At 39.8% G+C, this 18,909-nt stretch overlaps 1 protein-coding gene across 4 annotated transcripts in view; it reads left to right on the top strand.

Annotated features, from left to right (window-relative positions):
* The window catches only part of PLCB4 (phospholipase C beta 4), a 178,307-nt gene that overhangs the window by 90,901 nt on the left and 68,497 nt on the right, over positions 1–18,909 (top strand). For 2 of the 4 annotated variants that reach the window (XM_023550015.2, XM_064275781.1), the window contains exons 18-24: positions 904–939; positions 3,627–3,768; positions 4,414–4,498; positions 4,851–4,975; positions 7,046–7,097; positions 17,019–17,121; positions 18,521–18,685. In XM_023550015.2, coding sequence (XP_023405783.2) covers positions 904–939; positions 3,627–3,768; positions 4,414–4,498; positions 4,851–4,975; positions 7,046–7,097; positions 17,019–17,121; positions 18,521–18,685 — 708 coding nt within the window. The remainder of the gene's footprint in view (positions 1–903; positions 940–3,626; positions 3,769–4,413; positions 4,499–4,850; positions 4,976–7,045; positions 7,098–17,018; positions 17,122–18,520; positions 18,686–18,909) is intronic. The other 2 variants (XM_003411527.4, XM_003411528.4) reach the window with 1 other exon arrangement.

Here is an 18,909-nt window from a genome sequence, read left to right as displayed (position 1 = left end):
AGTAAGCATGAAAATATTTCCACCTGTCAGCCAAGAGAAAAATATTATGTGTACCAACTATGTGCCAGGCACAGTCTAGACCATGACAATTGAGAAGAGTCAAAATACACTTACTTTCTGCCCTTATGGAGCTTATAGTCTGATGGGATTTTAGGGGAAGACAGTAGGGAACAGAAAACAAACAGTCAAATAATAATAGTATGTGATAAATGGTTTTATGAAAATAAAAGCAAGTGCTAGAATTTGGCTAGAGATCCAAATTCAAGGAGTCAGAAAAACCATGGCCTCTCTTAAGACCTAGGAGAAGAAGCTTCCTTGCCTTTTTCCTGGCTTCTGTTGGCAAAGCCAAAACCAAAACCTATTCCTGTCAAGTCAGTTCTGACTTCGCAACCATACAGGACGTAGTGGGACTGCCCCACAGGGTTTCCAAGGAGCACCTGGTGGATTTGAATTGCCAACCTTTTGGTTAGCAGCCATAGCACTTAACCACTACACCACCAGGGTTTCCTGGTTCCTGGCAGCCCTGCGCATTCCTTGGCTTGTAGCTGTGTCACTCTAGTCTTTGCCTCCATCTTCATATAGCTGTTTTCCCTCTGTGTCTCACTTTGTTGCTTCTCCTCTTTTGTAAGGACAACACTCACATTGAAATTGGACCCATCCTATTCCAGCGTGACCTCATGTTAACTGATAACATCTTCAAAGTTCTGTTTCCAAACAAGGTCACATTCACAGGTCCTAGGAGTTAGGACTACAGCCTATCTCCTGGGGGACACAATTCAATCCACAACAGCCCATAACATGTAAATATGTGTTCACATATATTTGTATAAATATATGTATGACTATAAAAATTAGGATGTTGCCTTTTGGAGATGTAAATATTATTTTCTTTCTTTAATTTAGGTTTCAGATGATCTTGAACATGAAAACAACAAAAAGGTAGCAAAAATTGCCTTACGTATTTTGTTTTCATTACATGACACCCATAGTGAACATTTTGTACTAAGTATTGTTGCTCTATCTTCCACCGTGGAATGTCAGGCATACTGTTTGTAGGTATAATATGCATACGCTTGATGCATTTAATTATCAGAGTCTTCAAGAAGAAGAATTAATCACAGTGATAGAGTTATTAAATCCTAATAAAATCACCGAACGAAGGCAAGTGAATAAGAGGCCTAGACCTAAATCATTAATGAATTTCCTACAAATAAGTGTTTGGTGCAGCAAGGCATTTTTGTAGGTGGAATCAGAGATTGCACTCCTAAAGTAGGGTGACGTAATCATCAATGTACTGAATTAGAAAATGAAAATGACCTAATAGGACGTCACATCCATAGATTAGCGTAAGAGAAAGGTGATCTTAGTTCCAACTACAGGGACATTCTGAAAGACCATTAGTTAATTTCACATTACATACATTCTAGAATTTTCATTTGCTGTTGTTAGATATTGGCTTTCTTGTAAGGAAAATAAAGTGACATTTTTAGTTTCTTTTATCCTCTTCAAAATTCTTCATGATCATCGAGGTGCTCTTATTCGGTAAATATATCTGGTTTATTGTATGATCGTAAAGTTGATGACAGTCACGTGTAGAAATTTGCCTTGTATCTTGATCCCCACTCTTCAGAGCTTCAAAAAATATTGTCTTGTTCTCTGTGGGGTGCTTTCTTATTTGGAGTGATACCTTATCTTCTTATTGTCTAAATATTAAATTTATAAGAGTTATGAGTAAATCTTATCACAGTCTTCTTCCAAGATGCTGGTAAACATAACTCCTCTCTCTCCTACTAGAATTTCTTAAGGTACTGCAACCAATAGTGCACCAGTTGACTTTGGTCACTGCTATGTATTAGTTAAGTGGCTCTGACCAAGGCTTTTTAATCTTCAAGGCCTAAGTCTTCAGCAGATACCCAAAAAACGAACCGGACAAAAAAACAAACTCGTTCCCATCGAGTCGATTCCTACTTATAGCGACCCTACAGGGCAAAATAGAACTACACCATAGTGTTTCCAAGGAGTGGCTGGTGGATTTGAACTGCCAACCTTTTGGTCGGCAGCCAAGCTCTTAACCACTGTGCCACCAGGGCTCTAATCAATAGATAGGACTTTAATACCCTACGAGGTTCCTGACAATAATGAAGTTGCACATGCAAAGAATTCAGTCCGGAGCCCAGCTTGTAGTATTGGTGTTATTTATTACCATTAAATACACGAGAAAGGAATCAGACATAACCCCTGCTCTTACCTGAGGAGTCAGGACATACAAAAATAAACAAATGAATAAAGTTTTGTTTTTTTTTTAAGTTACATTACGTACTTATTTATCTCAGCTTTTTATTGGCGAAATCCATTTGACAATTTAGAGTGCCCAGATTGTTAACAACTGAGACAAACAAATGGTCTGACCATTTTTTTACTCAGGAATTGATACATGTGACTAAGCCGTTTATCCATCTATATTCAATCTCTGCAGGAAATTTAGCTTTTCAAAGTTCTCTACAAAATATTGACTGCCTTCAAAGGCCTTATTCATTTTCACCGATTTTGTGGATTTTTTTTCTGATTTACCAAGAAATAAACTAAAGTTTTTGTTTTCTTTTCCTCTGTACAAAATAATGCAGTTTTAATATGTCCCATGTAGGGTCAGATTATTTGAAGAATAAACTTAAAAAAACTTCTTAGATATGGGATTAAACTCCAGAGCAGTGCTATAGAGGGTGTGGTCCCCAGTGCGTGAAAATATGAAGAATAATACCTGCTGCACACATTTCATAGCATTGCTGTGAAGCTCAGTATAGTTCCTGGAATACTTTAAAGTCCTTTGAGAATCTAAAAATGCCCTAAAAATGTGAGACAGAGTTAATATTTAATTTTTACCTTCTTCTGCATTATTTAGAGCTACAGTAGACATTAACGTCTTATTTTATTTTCAAAAAGATTGACCATTTATTGTGCTTTAAGTGAAAAGTTTGCAATTCAAGTCAGCCTCTCATACAAAAACTTATACACACATTGTTATGTCACCCTAATTACTCTCCCTACAATGTGACAGCACACTCCTTCTCTCCACCCTGTATTTCCCGTGTCCATTCAACCAGCTCCTGTCCGCCTCTGCCTCCTCACCTTGCCTCTGGACAGGAGCTGCCCACATAGTCTTATGTGTCTACTTGAGCCAAGAAGCACAGTCCTTATCAGTATCATTTTATGTCTTACAGTCCGTCTAATCTTTGTCTGAAGAGTTGGCTTCGGGAATGGTTTTAGTTTTGGGCTAACAGAGGCTCCAGAGGCCATGACCTCTGGAGTCCCATCAGTCTCAGTCAGACCATTAAGTCTGGTCTTTTTACCAGAATTTGAGTTCTGCACCCTACTTTTCTCCTGCTCCATCAGGGACTCTCTGTTGTGTTCCTTATCAGGGTAGTCATTGGTGGTAGCCGGGCACCTTCTAGTTCTACATTAAATTTTTAAATTATCCTTTAGCATAATTGAGGAAGAAAAAAGTCTTTACCGTCTTTCAGTTTGGGTGTATGTGCGTGTGCAAATTAACTTTTGTAAGGAAGTCTGCAGCAGGCATCTATGAGTCCCACTGAAGTCACGGACGTATATTCCCTTCACTGTGCTTGTAGGGCCTGGTTACTGTAGAAGATGAGCAGGCGTGGATGGCATCTTATAAATATGTAGGTGCTACCACTAACATCCACCCGTATTTATCCACAATGATCAACTACGCACAGCCTGTGAAGTTCCAAGGTTTCCATGTGGCTGAAGGTAACACCAAAGGTTAAATTCAGTAGCCTTTTTGTCTGCTTTTCTTTCATTACGCCGATGGGCTCTGATCTGACTTGTTGCCATTTTCTTTTCTGGGGTGGGAACTGTTGCACCTCAGCTTATTTTTATTCCAAACACCGTGCATCCAGACTTGCTTGGCGTGCGGCGGCTTTGCGTTGTTGCTCTCGCCTTCATCCACAGGGTGTCTCTGAGAGACTGTGGATTTGTTAGCACGGGCCCTGGCCTTCAGCATCGCCTCTGGAGTTTCATATGCTTTTGCAAATCTGCTTTCATTAGAAACCAGTCTCCAAAAACATACCAAGTATTATAAAACTTGCCGTAATCATTTCTTGGCTAGAGAAGCCATCATCATCATCGTCATCAAAAATTCCTATTTCAGGGGTAGCTGTGGCAATTGGGGTACACATAATTTGTTTAATGACCCAGAATTTAATTCAGCACACTTTTTTTTTTAAGGCAGCGTCTCCATCTGCAGAATGTTAATGAAAGTCGGAGCTACTGCTATGATAATATAACATCTGCCTCCGAAGCCTCATGGTTCAGGATGTAATTACATTTATTGCCTGTCTTTCTGTGAGGGTTTGATGGCAGGATTTCTTACTGCATCTCTGCTTTTCTTTACAGAACGCAATATCCATTACAACATGTCTTCTTTTAATGAATCAGTCGGTCTAGGCTACTTGAAGACACACGCAATTGAATTTGTGAAGTATCCTTATGTGTTAAGTGGCTGGTGCATTTTTAGTTTAGCAGGAGTCTCTAAAAGAGATAAATGGCTAGTGTTTAATTTTTATTGTATAGCTAATAAAATGTGAAAGACCACGGCAGGTGTGAAAGCCTGCCCAAATGTGAGTTGTTCCTATAAACCACAAAAGTGATTTTCTCTTCAGCATTATTTATAAGTATGAAAATTGTCTACATTGTCTTCTTGTTTGTCGTTGTTTGCCCAGACCTTTGTCGTTTTAGCTATTTATTTATCTCTGCCATTTTGTTGTTGTTAGATGGCATCGAGACACTTCCGACTCCTACTCTTTTTTCTTTTTCCTTAATAAGTTACACAGTTATAACAAACGGCAAATGAGTCGCATTTACCCCAAGGGAGGTCGAGTGGATTCCAGTAATTACATGCCTCAGATTTTCTGGAACGCTGGCTGCCAGATGGTTTCACTGAACTATCAAACCCCAGGTAGGAGCTGATGTCCAGCGACCCCGAATTTCACAAGAAGCCTTTGACAAGATGGACCCAGCAGTTACCATCATTGGCTGTGGATGTTTTTTAAAGGAAGAAACAGACATAGGGCAAAAACAGTGTGTTGGCCTTGTGTAAAAGTGAGAAATCAAAAACCCAAAGCAGAGCAGTACAACAATAGTAAAAGAGAATATATTTTGATTTAAAGTAAAATTCCTTTTGTAAATGCCATGGACTACTTAGCTAAACATTGCGCCCTATTCTACCGTAATATTTCTCGTTTTTCTTCCTTTCAGACCAGATTTTTTATCCTTGGTTCCAAAGACAGAATTAAACGGGAATAATTTGCAAAGAATTTGAGTATCTTCGTGCAGTAACTATAGCTCATTATCTTTTGGAAAGTACCCTGACCACCGTTAACGCTGAGCAGACATCAACAAAGCAGTGGCACCTTACCATAAAATTGTAGAATATTATAGAGTAGACTGCTAAAATTGTGTGCGAGGAGTCATAGATATTCTTAGAGGGGCTACTCCATAACTTGGTACTCCTAAGTGTGCTCAAAAGCAGGTTTCCAATATGTAATGTTTTTTTCCCCCCTGGAAGGAAAGGAGTAAATTTTTTGTAGATGTATAAACAAATTTAAAAAAAAGAATTTGAAGTTTGCCTAGTAGCTTAGGATCACAATGATCAGACTAGAGGTGGCAAAGTAATAGTCTCTAGTTGCACACCTAATATAGGTGAGAAATCAATTCACTTTCTATGGTTAATTCCATTTCAGAATTCTGTGGGTAAGCATGGTCCTTAATCCTGATGGAAAACCCTTTTCTTGTTCAGTCCTTTGTTTGCTACATTAAGGTACCTCCCAATCCTCCCAATATGGGGGCATTTTCCTTTTCTAGGAGCCCTGGTGGCACAGTGGTTAAGAGCTACAGCCACCTACCAAAAGGTTGGCAGTTTGAATCCACCAGCTGCTCCTTGGAAACCCTGTGGGGCAGTTCTACTCTGCCCTGTAGGGTTGCTATGAGTCACAATCGACTTGACAGCAATGGGTTTGGTTTTTTTCTTTTTGTTTTTTGTTTTCCAGCCCATCCACCATATTTTGAGAATCCTTACCCACCCAACTCTCTCTTTTCTGGAGTGACTGAAAAATTTTTTGATTCTCATCCCTTTGCCATGTCAGTTGACTGCATGTCCTATACTTGGTTGAGCCTCCTCAGGGACCAGAAGCCCCTCCCATTAAGTCACTAATTTGCTTGGTGTCCGCATTGGTCTCAGAATGTTTCTCACAGTAATAAATAAAATGAAAAGTCACTGCTGGTTTCATGACTTAAAAAGGGCTCAAGTTGTATTCCCAGTTGGTCAATGAATCTGTAATATGGGTTAAATGATCCTGAAGGAGTTTATTCACCAGGTCAGCTTATGTTTTATTTTATAATATTAGATTTAACAACAGCATTTTGACCAAAACCACAGCATTTTGAAGAACAGCAAAAAAAAAAAAAAAAAAAATCACCAGTTTTCCTATTTCTTTTGTTGGTAAGTAGAAAGGGAAAAATCATAAGCCACACCCTGGTAGGGTAGACCTACCAGAAGAATTCTCCCCCAGTCTCACCCTGAGAACAAGCCACTGATTTTTACATAAAGCTTACTTTTTTTTTTTCCTAATGAAGTTTTACCCTAAGGGTGTGTGACTCTCCAGTGCCTCCTCCCTGTGGCATCATAAGGCACACACTCTCCAACCCCATATCAACTTCGACACTTGTACTCTCAGCCCTAACTAAACAATTATTTGACTTGGATATTGAATCCAATTTTTAAAGCAAACATGGGAAATTAGGAATTCTAGCATGGTCTTCAGGAAAGCACATTTTAGTATATTAAATTAAATATGAAATCATTTTGACGTTAAAGAAAGAGTTGTGTGCCTTAAACAGACCCAGCGGTACCTTGTGGCGTTCCAGAGGTCAAGGACCAGTACCTGACTTCCGTTGTTTGAAATCACCCCATCAGGATCTTCTTTGTCCAGGGAGACGAGGTTACTAAAATATTTTTGTCTCTTGACAGATTTAGCGATGCAATTGAATCAAGGGAAATTTGAGTATAATGGATCGTGCGGGTAAGTAATATGATTTAAACTGTTGTCACCTTGCTTCAGAACTCCACACTACAGCTATAATGAATACATGTCACTTTTAATTAGGGGCTGCTGAATTTAAGCTGGGTCTGAGAGATAGGGTGGAAATAAATGGAATCCCTAGGTAGCTAATATTCGCAAATACACATTCTTCACGTACCTGAGTTTTACTAAACAGAATTTTTTTTTTTTTTGGACCACAAGTTAAGCAGTTCATCATACACTAGAGTTTAATGTTCTCACCTTAAATTCAACAGTAGAGCTTTTTATAGCTGGGAGAGATAGAGATCCTGGATCATTTGAACATTAGCTGAAGAAAAAGACACCAAAATATGTGTACATATTTTACCCAGGACAAATTTTCTAGGAATGAAGTTAAACGTGGGAATGAAGTTAACTTAGTATATAATGAAGTTACAGGTGGCAATATGAATTTAATTCAGCCGGGAATAAAGCTTTGCCCTCTCTTCTTTCTTTTGCATGTCTTGGAAATAGCAATTACCAAAGAATGATGCTAGGGATGTTGTTCTAGCTTACCTAAATAACACTCCCTGAAATCTGTGAACCAAGTAGTGAATTGTTGCTGCTGTTGTAACTGCTGTCTAGTTGACTCTGACTCATGGTGACCTTATGTACAACAGAATGAAATATTGCCTGATCCACCGTCACCCTCATGATCAGTAGCATGTTGGAGCCCATTGTTTCAGCTCTTGTGCCAATCCATGTCACTGAGGATTGCCCTTGTCCTCTCTGGCCCTCTCCTTCACCAAGAGTAATGTCCATCTCTAGCTATTGATCCTTCCTGATGACATGTCCAAAACAAGCAAGTGGGACAGGGATTTGCTATGGTACATAATGTTTGCACTGGCTAATTTTTGGATATAGATTGCCAAGCCTTCCTTCTTACTCTGTCTTAGTCTGGAAGCTCCACTGAAATGTGTCTACCATGCTAGTATTTGAAATGCCAGTGGCACAGCTTCCAGCATCACAGCAACACACAAGCCACCACAGTACGACAAACTTGGCAGACAGGGGATGTAAGTAATGAATTAGGAAATATTAATATCACTGAAATGCTAAAAGATTAAATGGAAATCGGGAGTTAAAATTATGTAGAGATGAAAAAAAAAAAAAACCTCTGGCCATTTTTCCCCTGTACACCTGTCCACAAGCACCACTATAGGTGAATAATCTCTAGACCACTACCCGGAAGTCTTGGCACTAATCCATGGAATACCACCCCATCCCACAATGTCGCTGTCAGGAAGTCCTTCGTGGTGACTACCCTGGTTGGATATCAAATTTTTACTACAAAAAATAGTCAGTCAAGGCACAATTTTTCAGGGGTTGTGGGTTAGGAATAGTTCTTCAAAGTGAAAACCCCCCACCTCTGCCTGTAGGCCCTGCCCACATTCCCCCACACCTGGATAACAGCCCTGGTGCCCAAGTCTCCCTCCACAGAGCTGGAGCATCACTACACTGTCCTCTGCTGGGGGCTTTGAATGAAAAAAAAATGTAGTTAGAAACAAAAGGACCAAATAAACATTTCAGAGATCTTTAAAAACTATTTTGGCTACACTAGTCAGAATAGCCAGATACCGGTACGACAGACACATTGACCGATGGAACAATATTTAGAACCCAAAAGTAAATCTATCCACCTGTGGCCACCTGATCTTCGACAAAGGCTCAAAGGCCATCAAATGGGGAAAAGACAGTCTTTTCAACAAATCGTGCTGGCAAAACTGGATGTCCATCTGCAAAAAAATGAAACAGAACCCATACCTCACACCATACACAAAAACTAATTCAAAATGAATCAAAGACCTAAATATAAAAACAAAAACACTAAAGATCATAGAAGAAAAAATAGGGTCAACACTAGAGGCCCTAATACATGGCATAAACGGGATACAAACCATAACAATACACAAACACCAGAAGATAAGCTAGATAACTGGTATCTTCTAAAATTAAAACACACTCATCAAAAGACTTCACCAAAAGAATAAAAAGAGAACGTACAGACCGGGCCATGGCAAATCCAACAAAGGTCTAATCTCTAAAATTTACGGGAAAACTTAACACCTCTACAACAAAAAAACAAATAATCCAATTAAAAAATGGACAAAGGATATGAACAGACACGTCATCAAGGAGGACATTCAGGCAGGTAACAGACGTGAGGAAATGCTCACAATCACTACTCATTAGCAAAATGCAAATCAAAACCTCAGTGAGATACCATCTCACCCAAAATTACGGGCACAAATCAAAAAAAAACAGAAAATAACAAATGTTGGAGAGGCTGTGGGGAGATTGAAACTTTCATGCAATGCTGGTAGAAATGCAAAATGGTACAAAATTTTGGAAAACAATACGATGCTTCCTTGAAAAGCTAGAAGTAGTAATACCATATGATCTAGCAATCTTACTCCTAGGAATATATCCTAGAGAAATAAGAGCCATCACACAAATAGGCATATGCACACACATGTTCACTGCGGCATCATTCACAATAGCAAAAAGATGGAAACAACCTAAGAGCCCATCAACAGATGAATGGATAAACAAACTATGCTACATACACACAATGGAATACTATGCAGCGATAAAGAACAATGATGAATCTGTGAAACATCTCACACCAAGGATGAATCCGGAGAGCATTATACTGAGTGAAATTAGTCAATCAGAAAAGGACAAATATTGTGTGAACCCAGTATTATAAAAACTCATGAAAAGGTTTACACACAAAAGGAAGCTATCTTTGATGGTTACAAGGGAGGGGAAGGGTGGGGAGTGGAAAACACTAAATAGACAATAGGTAAGTGATAATTTTGGTGAAGGGCAAGACAGTACACAATACTGGGGAAGCCAGCACAACTTGTACAAAGCAAGGTCATGGAAGCTCCATAAACACATTCAAACTCCCTGAGGGACTGAATTACTGGGCTGAGGGCTGTGGAGACCGTGATCTCTGGAAACATCTAGCTCAACTGGCATAACATAATTTATAAAGAAAATGTTCTATTTTCTACTTTAGTGAGTAGCTTCTGGGGTCTTAAAAGCTTGTGAGCGGCCATCTAAGATAGTCCACCGGTCTCACCCCATCTAGAGCAAGGGAGAATGAAGAAAACCAAAGACACAAGGGAAAGATTAGTCCAAAGGTCTAATGGACCACAACTACCACAGCCGCCACCAGACTTTGTGCAGCACAACTAGATGGTTCCTGACTACCACCACCGACTGCTCTGATAAGGAACACAATAGAGGGTCCTGGACAGAGCTGGAGAAAAAATGTAGAACAAAATTTTAACTCACACACACACACACACAAAGACCAGACTTACTGGCCTGATAGAGACTGGAGAAACCCCGAGAATATGGTCCCCACATACCCTTTTAACTCAGTACTGAAGTCACTCCTGAGACTCAACCTTTAGCCAAAGATTAGATAGGCCCATAAATCAAAATGAGACTCAATGGGGACACCAGCTCCAGTGCAAGGACGAGAAGGCAGGAGGGGGCAGGAAAGCTGGTAATGGGGAACCGAAGGTCAAGAAAGGGAGAACGTTGACATGTTGTGGGGGTGGCAACCAATGTAACAAAACAACATGTGTATTAGTTGTTTAATGAGAGACTAATTGCTCTGTAAGTCTGCATCTAAAATGCAATAAAAAATAAATAAAAACTATTTTGTTATTTAGAGGGCAGTGGCGGTTCAATGGTAGAATTCTTGCCTTCCATGCGGGTTACATGTTGCTATGATGCTGAACAGCCTTCATCAGAGCTTCCAGACTAAGACAGACTAGGAAGAAAGACCTGGTTATCTACATCCAAAAATCACGCAGTGAAAACCCTGTGGATCACAGAGGTCCAATCTCATTGTTCATGGGCTCACCGTGAGCCAGGCGCCAACTTGAAGACAGCTAACAATGGCAATAACACTTAGTTATTTAATGCCAAGTGTTCATAACCAGGAGATTTTGTGCTGGGTAAGTAAACTGATCAGGAGATCCCTGTGGTGTATGTAGCCATGAGCCCATTTGGAAACTGAAGACCTGGTTAAGCCCCAGCTCCTCCACATACTAGCTGCATTGCCTTGGGCAGGTGTGTTAGACTCAGGTGTGCATGATAAAATGAGGACAGTAACACCTACTACACAAGGTTTGTGGTGGCAGCTCAGTAGGGTTGTGATTGGATGTGATAATTCTTAATGAACTCAAAGTTCCATGCACTAGTGATGTTTAAGAAAAGCTTAAGGTTTTGTGGTCGAGCACACACACAGACCTTGCAAGATCACATGAGCACTGTGTTCAAATGAGGCCTTTTAGAAGCCCAGGGAAGTAGCCTTGGCTCTCTTGGTTCACTCAAGGCAGGTCAGACCTGGCAGTGGTTACACCTCCAAACCTTCTGAGTGGCCTACTAATGTTTGAGGAGCTTCCCTCCCTTCTTGCCTCAGCAATCTGAGGACTCAGGCCCTGCCACATTCTAGCAGTTTGGCTTGACATAGGAAGGGGTATTGCTTCTGGGTAAAAGAGGTCCTGACAGAAGTTCTGGGCATTTGGCACATTTTTTCAGAAGTTTCTGTTTTGGGTAGTTAGCATGCTCAACACTGACAGTCATTTTAAAGTATGTTCATAAACAAGGACATTGCTACTTTAGTCTGAATTCTGTACTTTTATGTTTGAGGCAATGTGACCAAAAGCATAAGTCCTACCAAACCAAAAAACACAAACTGCTTGTCCTCTCTTAGACTCTGACTCATGGCATCCACACGTGTGTCAGAGTAGAACTGTGTTCCATAGAGTTTTCAATGGCTGATTTTTCGGAACTAGGTTGCCAGGATTTTCATCAAACCTCCAACCTTTGGGTTAGCAGCCAAGCGCATTAACCACTCAATTCCTACCAGAGACCCTGAAAAATAGATTCTTCAGTGGGGCAGCCCGACTTTAAGAGACATTGACAGTAGTGTCCAAAGTCTTGTGCTTGTTCCCTTTTCCCACACACAACCTGGAGGCAAAGGCAGTCACCCACAGGTTGAAGAAAAGACACCTTCTCAACTTGGTGCTTCATTGCCCCTCAATGATGTAGACACAGGGCTGGCCACAGGCAGGAGCCTCTTTCCATGGAACAGGTCACCTGAGACACTGCCTGGCCCTCACCATGTTGCCCTTGTAGTTCTCCTACCCACCTGCAGGGGCTTTTTTTTTTTTTTAATCGTACTTTAGATGAAGGTTTACAGAACAAACTAGTTTCTCATCAAACAGTACACACATTGTTGTATGACATTGGTTAATAACCCTGGGATCCCTGTTACCAGCTTTCCTGTTCCCACCTGCCTTCCAGTCCCTGCCCCAAGGCTAATGCACCCCTTTAGTCTTGTTTTTTTCCATGGGCCTATTCAATCTTTGGCTGAAGGTTAAACCTTAGGAGCAACCTCATTACTGAGCTGAAAGGGTGTCCAGGGACCATACTCTCAGGGTTTCTCTAGTCTCTGTCAGGCCAGCAAGTCTGGTCTTTCTTTTTGAGTTAGAATTTTGTTCTACGTTTTTCTCCAGCTCTGTTGGGGAACTCTATTGTGATCCCTGTCAGAGCCGTCCGTGGTGGTAATCGACACCATCTAGTTTTACTGGACTCAGTCTGGTGGAGGCTGTGGTAGATGTGGCCCATTAGTCCTTTGGACTAATCTTTCCCTTGTATCTTTAGTTTTCTTCATTCTTCCTTGCTCCCAAAGGAGTGTGACCAGTGGAGTGTCCTAGATGGCCACCCATAGTCTTTTAAGACCCCAGATGCTACTCACCAAAGCAGAATGTAGAACGTTTTCTTTATAAACTCTGTTATACCAGTTGAGCTAGATGTTCCCTGTGCAGGGGCTTCTTAAAAACTTGTTGCGGGATTCCTCTGAGGGCTGTAAAGTGTCCTCTGTGCCTTGTAGGCCTGCGGTAGCAAACAATAGCTGCTTCATATAGGACATCAATGCACAAAGCACAAGAACACCTCCTAAGTCTAGCAACAGTAAGAAAACCTCAGAAACCCGACTGGCAATCCCCCTCTGCTCTGTGGGGTTCCATGTTGGGCAGCACCATTAGGCCCTGTAAGTGATTTTTTATCAGTCAAGAGGCCACTGGTTTATTACTGGCTCATTTTTAAAGATGGAAAAATGGAAGTCATTTCTCTAATTCTTAATGGAACACAATAAAGTAAATTAGTGTCTAAATCTTTTTAGGTTGTCATAAGAACTTGAATGATTGGTATCAAAATAATGTGACTTTTGGGATTCAAAGAGGCATACTTTTTATATAACATCCTTAAATCGGAGTGTTTCTGACAGTCCATGGCATTTTACAATCACCATCGGCAGCCTTTCTGCTTTCTTGGTGGTAAATAAAATAATGGAGCATGTAACTGATGGCATTTGAGGTGTGATGAAATGTCATCTACTTCCTTATGACCCCATTCTCTGATTCTTGGGGCTCCTGTACACCTACCTGGCTGAAGGCCCTTCTCTCTGTCTTTGCTTTTCAAGCCCCTGCAAAGAACAGAGAGATCCTTGAATCCCTCCACTTGCCGTTGACTTCAGCTTTTGCCCATGTCTACCACACAGACCTGGATGCCCGGGATGAGTTAATTTCCTGTACAAAAATACATCAGGCAGAACCAGCTGCATCATTTCCAGGGCCCCTTGCAAAATAAAATGAAGGGATCTTGTTTAGAAATTATTAAGATTTTTCAAAATGCAAGTTGTAAAGCATTCTAGCAAGCACAGAACCCTTCAAAGCTTGGGACTGTCCAGTTCACACACCCATAAAGCCAGGTCTGGCACCAGGCTCTGGCTTCTGCTTCCACATCAATGCTTGGGGCTCCTGGGCCTGCAAAGCCACCAGATAGGATGAGAAACAAAGAAGCTGTGAATGGCAGCTCTGCTGATTCCACGGGCTGCCTGCAGGCCCAGAACAGACACGCCTTTAAAATAAGCTGGCAAGGGGCTGACTGTGGAACAGACCATCAATTGCTCATACACAAGTTCGAACTGAAGCTGAAGAAAATTAAAACAAGTCCACGGGAGCCAAAATATGACCTTGAGTATATCCCACCTGAATTTAGAAACCATCTCAAGAATAGATTTGACACATTGAACACTAATGACTGAAGACCAGACAAGTTGTGGAATGACATCAAGGGCATCATAAATGAAGAAAGTAAAAGGTCATTAAAAAGACAGGAAAGAAAGAAAAGACCAAAATGGATATCAGAAGAGACTCTGAAACTTGCTCTTGAACGTCAAGTAGCTAAAGCCAAAGGAAGAAATGATGAAGTAAAAGAGCTGAACAGAAGATTTCAAAGGGTGGCTTGAGAAGACAGAGTAAAGCATTATAATGAAATGTGCAAAGACCTGGAGTTAGGAAACCAAAAGAGAAGAAAATGCTCAGCATTTCTCAAGTTGAAAGAACGAAAGAAAAATTCAAGCCTCTAGTTGCAATATTGAAGAATTCTATGGGCAAAAAATTGAATGGCGCAGGAAGCATCAAAAGAAGATGTAAGGAATACACAGAGTCACTGTACCAAAAAGAATTGGTTGACATTCAACCGTCTCAGGAGAGGTAGCATATGATCAAGAACTGATGGTACTGAAGGAAGAAGTCCAAGCTGCACTGAAGGCATTGTCAAAAAACAAGGTTCTAGGAATCGACGAATACCAATTGAGATATTTCAATAAACACATGCAGCGTTGGAAGTGCTCATTCGACTATGCCAAGAAATTTGAAAGACAGCTACCTGGCCAACCAACTGGAAGAGACCCATATTTGTGCCCATTCTAAAGAAAGGACAGAATGTGGAAATTATCAAACAATATCATTAATATCAAACTCAAGTAAAACTTTGCTGAAGGTAATTCAAAAATGGTTTCAGTAGTACGTTGACAGGGAACTGCCAGAAATTCAAGCCAGATTTAGAAGAGGACATGGAATGGTGGATATCATTGCTGATGTCAGATGGATCTTGGCTGAAAGCAAGGAATACCAGAAAGATGTTTACCTGTGTTTCATTGACCATGCCAAGGCATCTGACTCTGTGGATCATAACAAATTATGGATATGTGTGGTTTAAAATCAGGAAAGGTGTGTATCAGGGTTGTATCCTTTCACCATACTTATACAGATTGAATAGACTCATACCGATTTTAAGCCATACAGTATTCTCCTGTTCTGTTCAAACAGCTGCCTCTTGGTCTATCTACAGGTTGTGCATGAGCACAATTGAGTGTTCTGGAATTCCCATTCTTCGCAATATTATCCATAATTTGTTATGATGAGTTGGAATTGACTTGACAGCAATGGGTTTTATTTTATTTTATTTTATTTTATTTTATTTTATTTTATTTTATTTTATTTTATTTTATTTTATTTTATTTTATTTTATTTTATTTTATTTTATTTTATTGGTGTTCAAACTGTATGCTGAGCAAATCATCTGAGAAGCTGGACTATATGAAGAAGCATGCAGCATCAGGATTGGAGAAAGACTCATTAACAATTCTGCGATATACAGATGACACAACCTTCCTTGCTGAAAGCAAAGAGGATTTGAAGCACTTATTGATGAAGATCAAAGACTACAGCCTTCAGTATGGATTATACCTCAACATAAAGGAGACAGAAATTCTCACAACTGGACCAATAAGCAACATCATAATAAACGGAGAAAAGACTGAAGTTGTCAGGGATTTCATTTTACTTGGATTTACAATCAACACCCATGGAAGCAGCAGTCAGGAAATCAAAAGACATTGGATTGGGCAAATCTGCTCCAAAAGACTTCTTTAAAGTGTCAAAAGCAAAGATGTCACTTTGAGGACTAAGGTGCACCTGACACATGGCACGGTATTTTCAGTCACTTCATATGCATGTGAAAGCTGGACAATGAATAAGGAAGACCAAAGAAGAATTGATGCATTTGAATTACAGTGTTGGTGAAGAATATCAAATATATCATCAACTGCCAGAAGAACAAACAAATCTGTCTTGGAAGAAGCACAAGCAGAATGCTTCTTAGAAGCAAGGATGGCAAGACTGTCTTACATACTTTGAACATTTTATCAGGAGGAACCAGTCCCTGGAGAAGAACATCATACTTGGTAAAGTAGAGGATCAACGGAAAAGAAGAAGACCCTCAATGAGGTGGATTGACATGGTGGCTGCAACAGTGGGTTCAAACACAGCAACAATTTTGAGGATGGTGCAGAACCTGGCAGTGTTTCCTTCTGCTGTACGTAGGGGTTGCTATGAGTTGGAACCAATTCAATAACACCTAACAGCAACAATGAGTCCTTGATCAAAATATCAGTTGTTCTCCCTCAAAGGTTATTTCTTGATAATTAAATCAAAGTTGAATGTGGGGTTACTTTTTAACAGATTGGTTTTGGTAGCCATGAGTGGTTTTGGTCAAAATCAAAAAATGTGACGTTAAACTTTTCTTTAAGGAAGAGTATCATAACTCAGGATCCCTTTTTAGGTGTGTTTCACGAGATGGTAATAAGTTTGACATCATCCAAAGTTGGAATTAGTGGGGGTTATGCTCCTTTGGATAGTAGGAGATTTAATCTCCTAAATTTTGATTCTTTGCCATCTAAAAGCAGGCCTATCGTTTTGGAAAAAGCACTTCTCTTTTCCTTTAGATCTGCTAAAGGACCTGTTTTAGACAAACTGCTCATATATTAGTGTGGGATTTTTCTAGCTTTAGTTAGAAATCTTTAGTTCAGTGCTTCGAACCCTTTGACTGAAATTCTAGCTCCTAATTTAGAGAGGAGGAAAAGGAAGTATTCAATGTCTCAAATGAATGGGAAGTCTGTAAAAGCATTTAGTAAAAGAGGTTCTTCCTATACTTTTGTCCCACCAGGTACCTTCTCAAACCAGATTTCATGAGGCGGCCCGATCGAACATTTGATCCCTTCTCTGAAACTCCTGTTGATGGGGTTATTGCAGCCACTTGCTCAGTGCAGGTAAGGCCCCTGTGAAATGATGGTGATGTTCTGGTCTTTATTAAACTCAATATGGAAATTCTCTTGTCAACTAACTAGTGGAACTCTCAGATAACTCTTCTTCACAGAGTAGTATAAAAAAATAGATGTAGCTAAAAATGGCACTGGGAAAGTCTTAAGAAATCACACTTAAAATATTTAATGTTATGTGTTGCAAGATCGACGTGTTGCTTAACTTTTACTTGAATTGTCCCCTTTTGTTCTTACACAGAATACGTCCGTTTTTTTCTCTAGTAAATTTATTAGCTATTTTGAATGAAAGACACCAGACAAGAAAAGTACGTAATGTATGATTCCACTTATTATGTACATGTAGAGTTCTAAAAAATGCAATAATGTAAAGTGACAGAAAGTGACTGCCCCTGAGCGGGGATGGTGGGAGGGATGGATTACAAAAGGGCACAAAGACATTTCTGGGGGTGATGGGAATATTTGTCATCTTAATTGTGGTGATGGTTTCACAGATGTGCTCATATGTCGAAACTCATCCAGTTGTACACTCTAAAAAATGTAGTGTATTGTATGTCAATTCTACCTCAACAAAACCAAAAAAAACACAAAAAACCCACTGCCGTTGAGTCAATTCTGACTCATAGTGACCCTATAGAACAGAGTAGGACTGCCCCATAGAGTTTCCAAGGAGCACCTGGTGGGTTTGAACTACTCTTTGGTTAGCACTTAACCACTACGCCACCAGGGTATACCACAACAAAGCTGTTTTAAAATTATTAACTATTAGATAATGTGAAAAATTATAAATAAATGGTTATAGTCATTTGGTAACTAAAAGAAAAACAGTCTCTCCATAGCTTTATAATAAATAGAGTTTAACACTATGTTGAAACAATATATTAAAATATATCACACTGTCTTAGCTGGCTGGTGTTGATAGAGGAAGGAATAACAGGCAGATTCTAGAATCTTTTTTTTTTTTTCCATGTGTGTCTGTTTTCAAGACTTTTAAAGGAATTTGGTAATAAATATAGGACAACAGAATGTCAGAGCTAGGAAGGGCTCTTAGGGCATATTTTGAATCCATCACTTTATTTCGGTGTGGACACTAAGGTGAGTAAAAATGCTGTGGACTCTGTTTCTTCATTTTGTATAATTAATGTGCATTTTCCTCTTTCTTTTTCTAGAATAGTCCTTGGAGGTAGAATCTCTGCCTAGAACATTTTTTTGCACGCAGTAGTTGCTGAATCATGTTTGATTTAATAAGGCATGAATGCAGTATTTCCATAAAAAAAAAAATAGATAATTAAAATTCCCAAAAATAAAGAGGATTTCATACATCCTTACTGTTTTTGCTGCTGATAGTTACAGAATTTACCTGTCTTGTCCTATTTCTGTGTTGCTACAGGTCATATCAGGTCAATTCTTATCCGATAAGAAAATTGGCACGTATGTAGAAGTGGATATGTACGGGTTGCCCACAGACACTATACGTAAGGAATTCCGCACTCGTATGGTGATGAACAATGGTCTCAATCCAGTTTACAATGAAGAATCATTCGTCTTTCGGAAGGTAGGACATTTTCAGTGAGTCCAACTTGCTCTGATAACTTCAGGGCCACATTTTAGTGCATAGACGCTACACAGTATAGAGACTGAGTTATTCAGCCCACCATGTCTTCTTTCTTTTCCCCGGTCTAATATCTGTAGTTGTCATGAGTTTTTTCTGTTTCACCTTTCCGTTTTTTTTTTTTTTTTAACTTTATTGTGCTTTAGGTGAAAGTTTACAGTGCAAAT

Source organism: Loxodonta africana, chromosome 24 (genome assembly GCF_030014295.1).
Source record: "Loxodonta africana isolate mLoxAfr1 chromosome 24, mLoxAfr1.hap2, whole genome shotgun sequence".
NCBI lineage: Eukaryota > Metazoa > Chordata > Mammalia > Proboscidea > Elephantidae > Loxodonta > Loxodonta africana.
The sequence above is the reverse complement of the archived record's forward strand: the minus strand, read 5'-3'. Positions and strand labels throughout refer to the sequence as shown.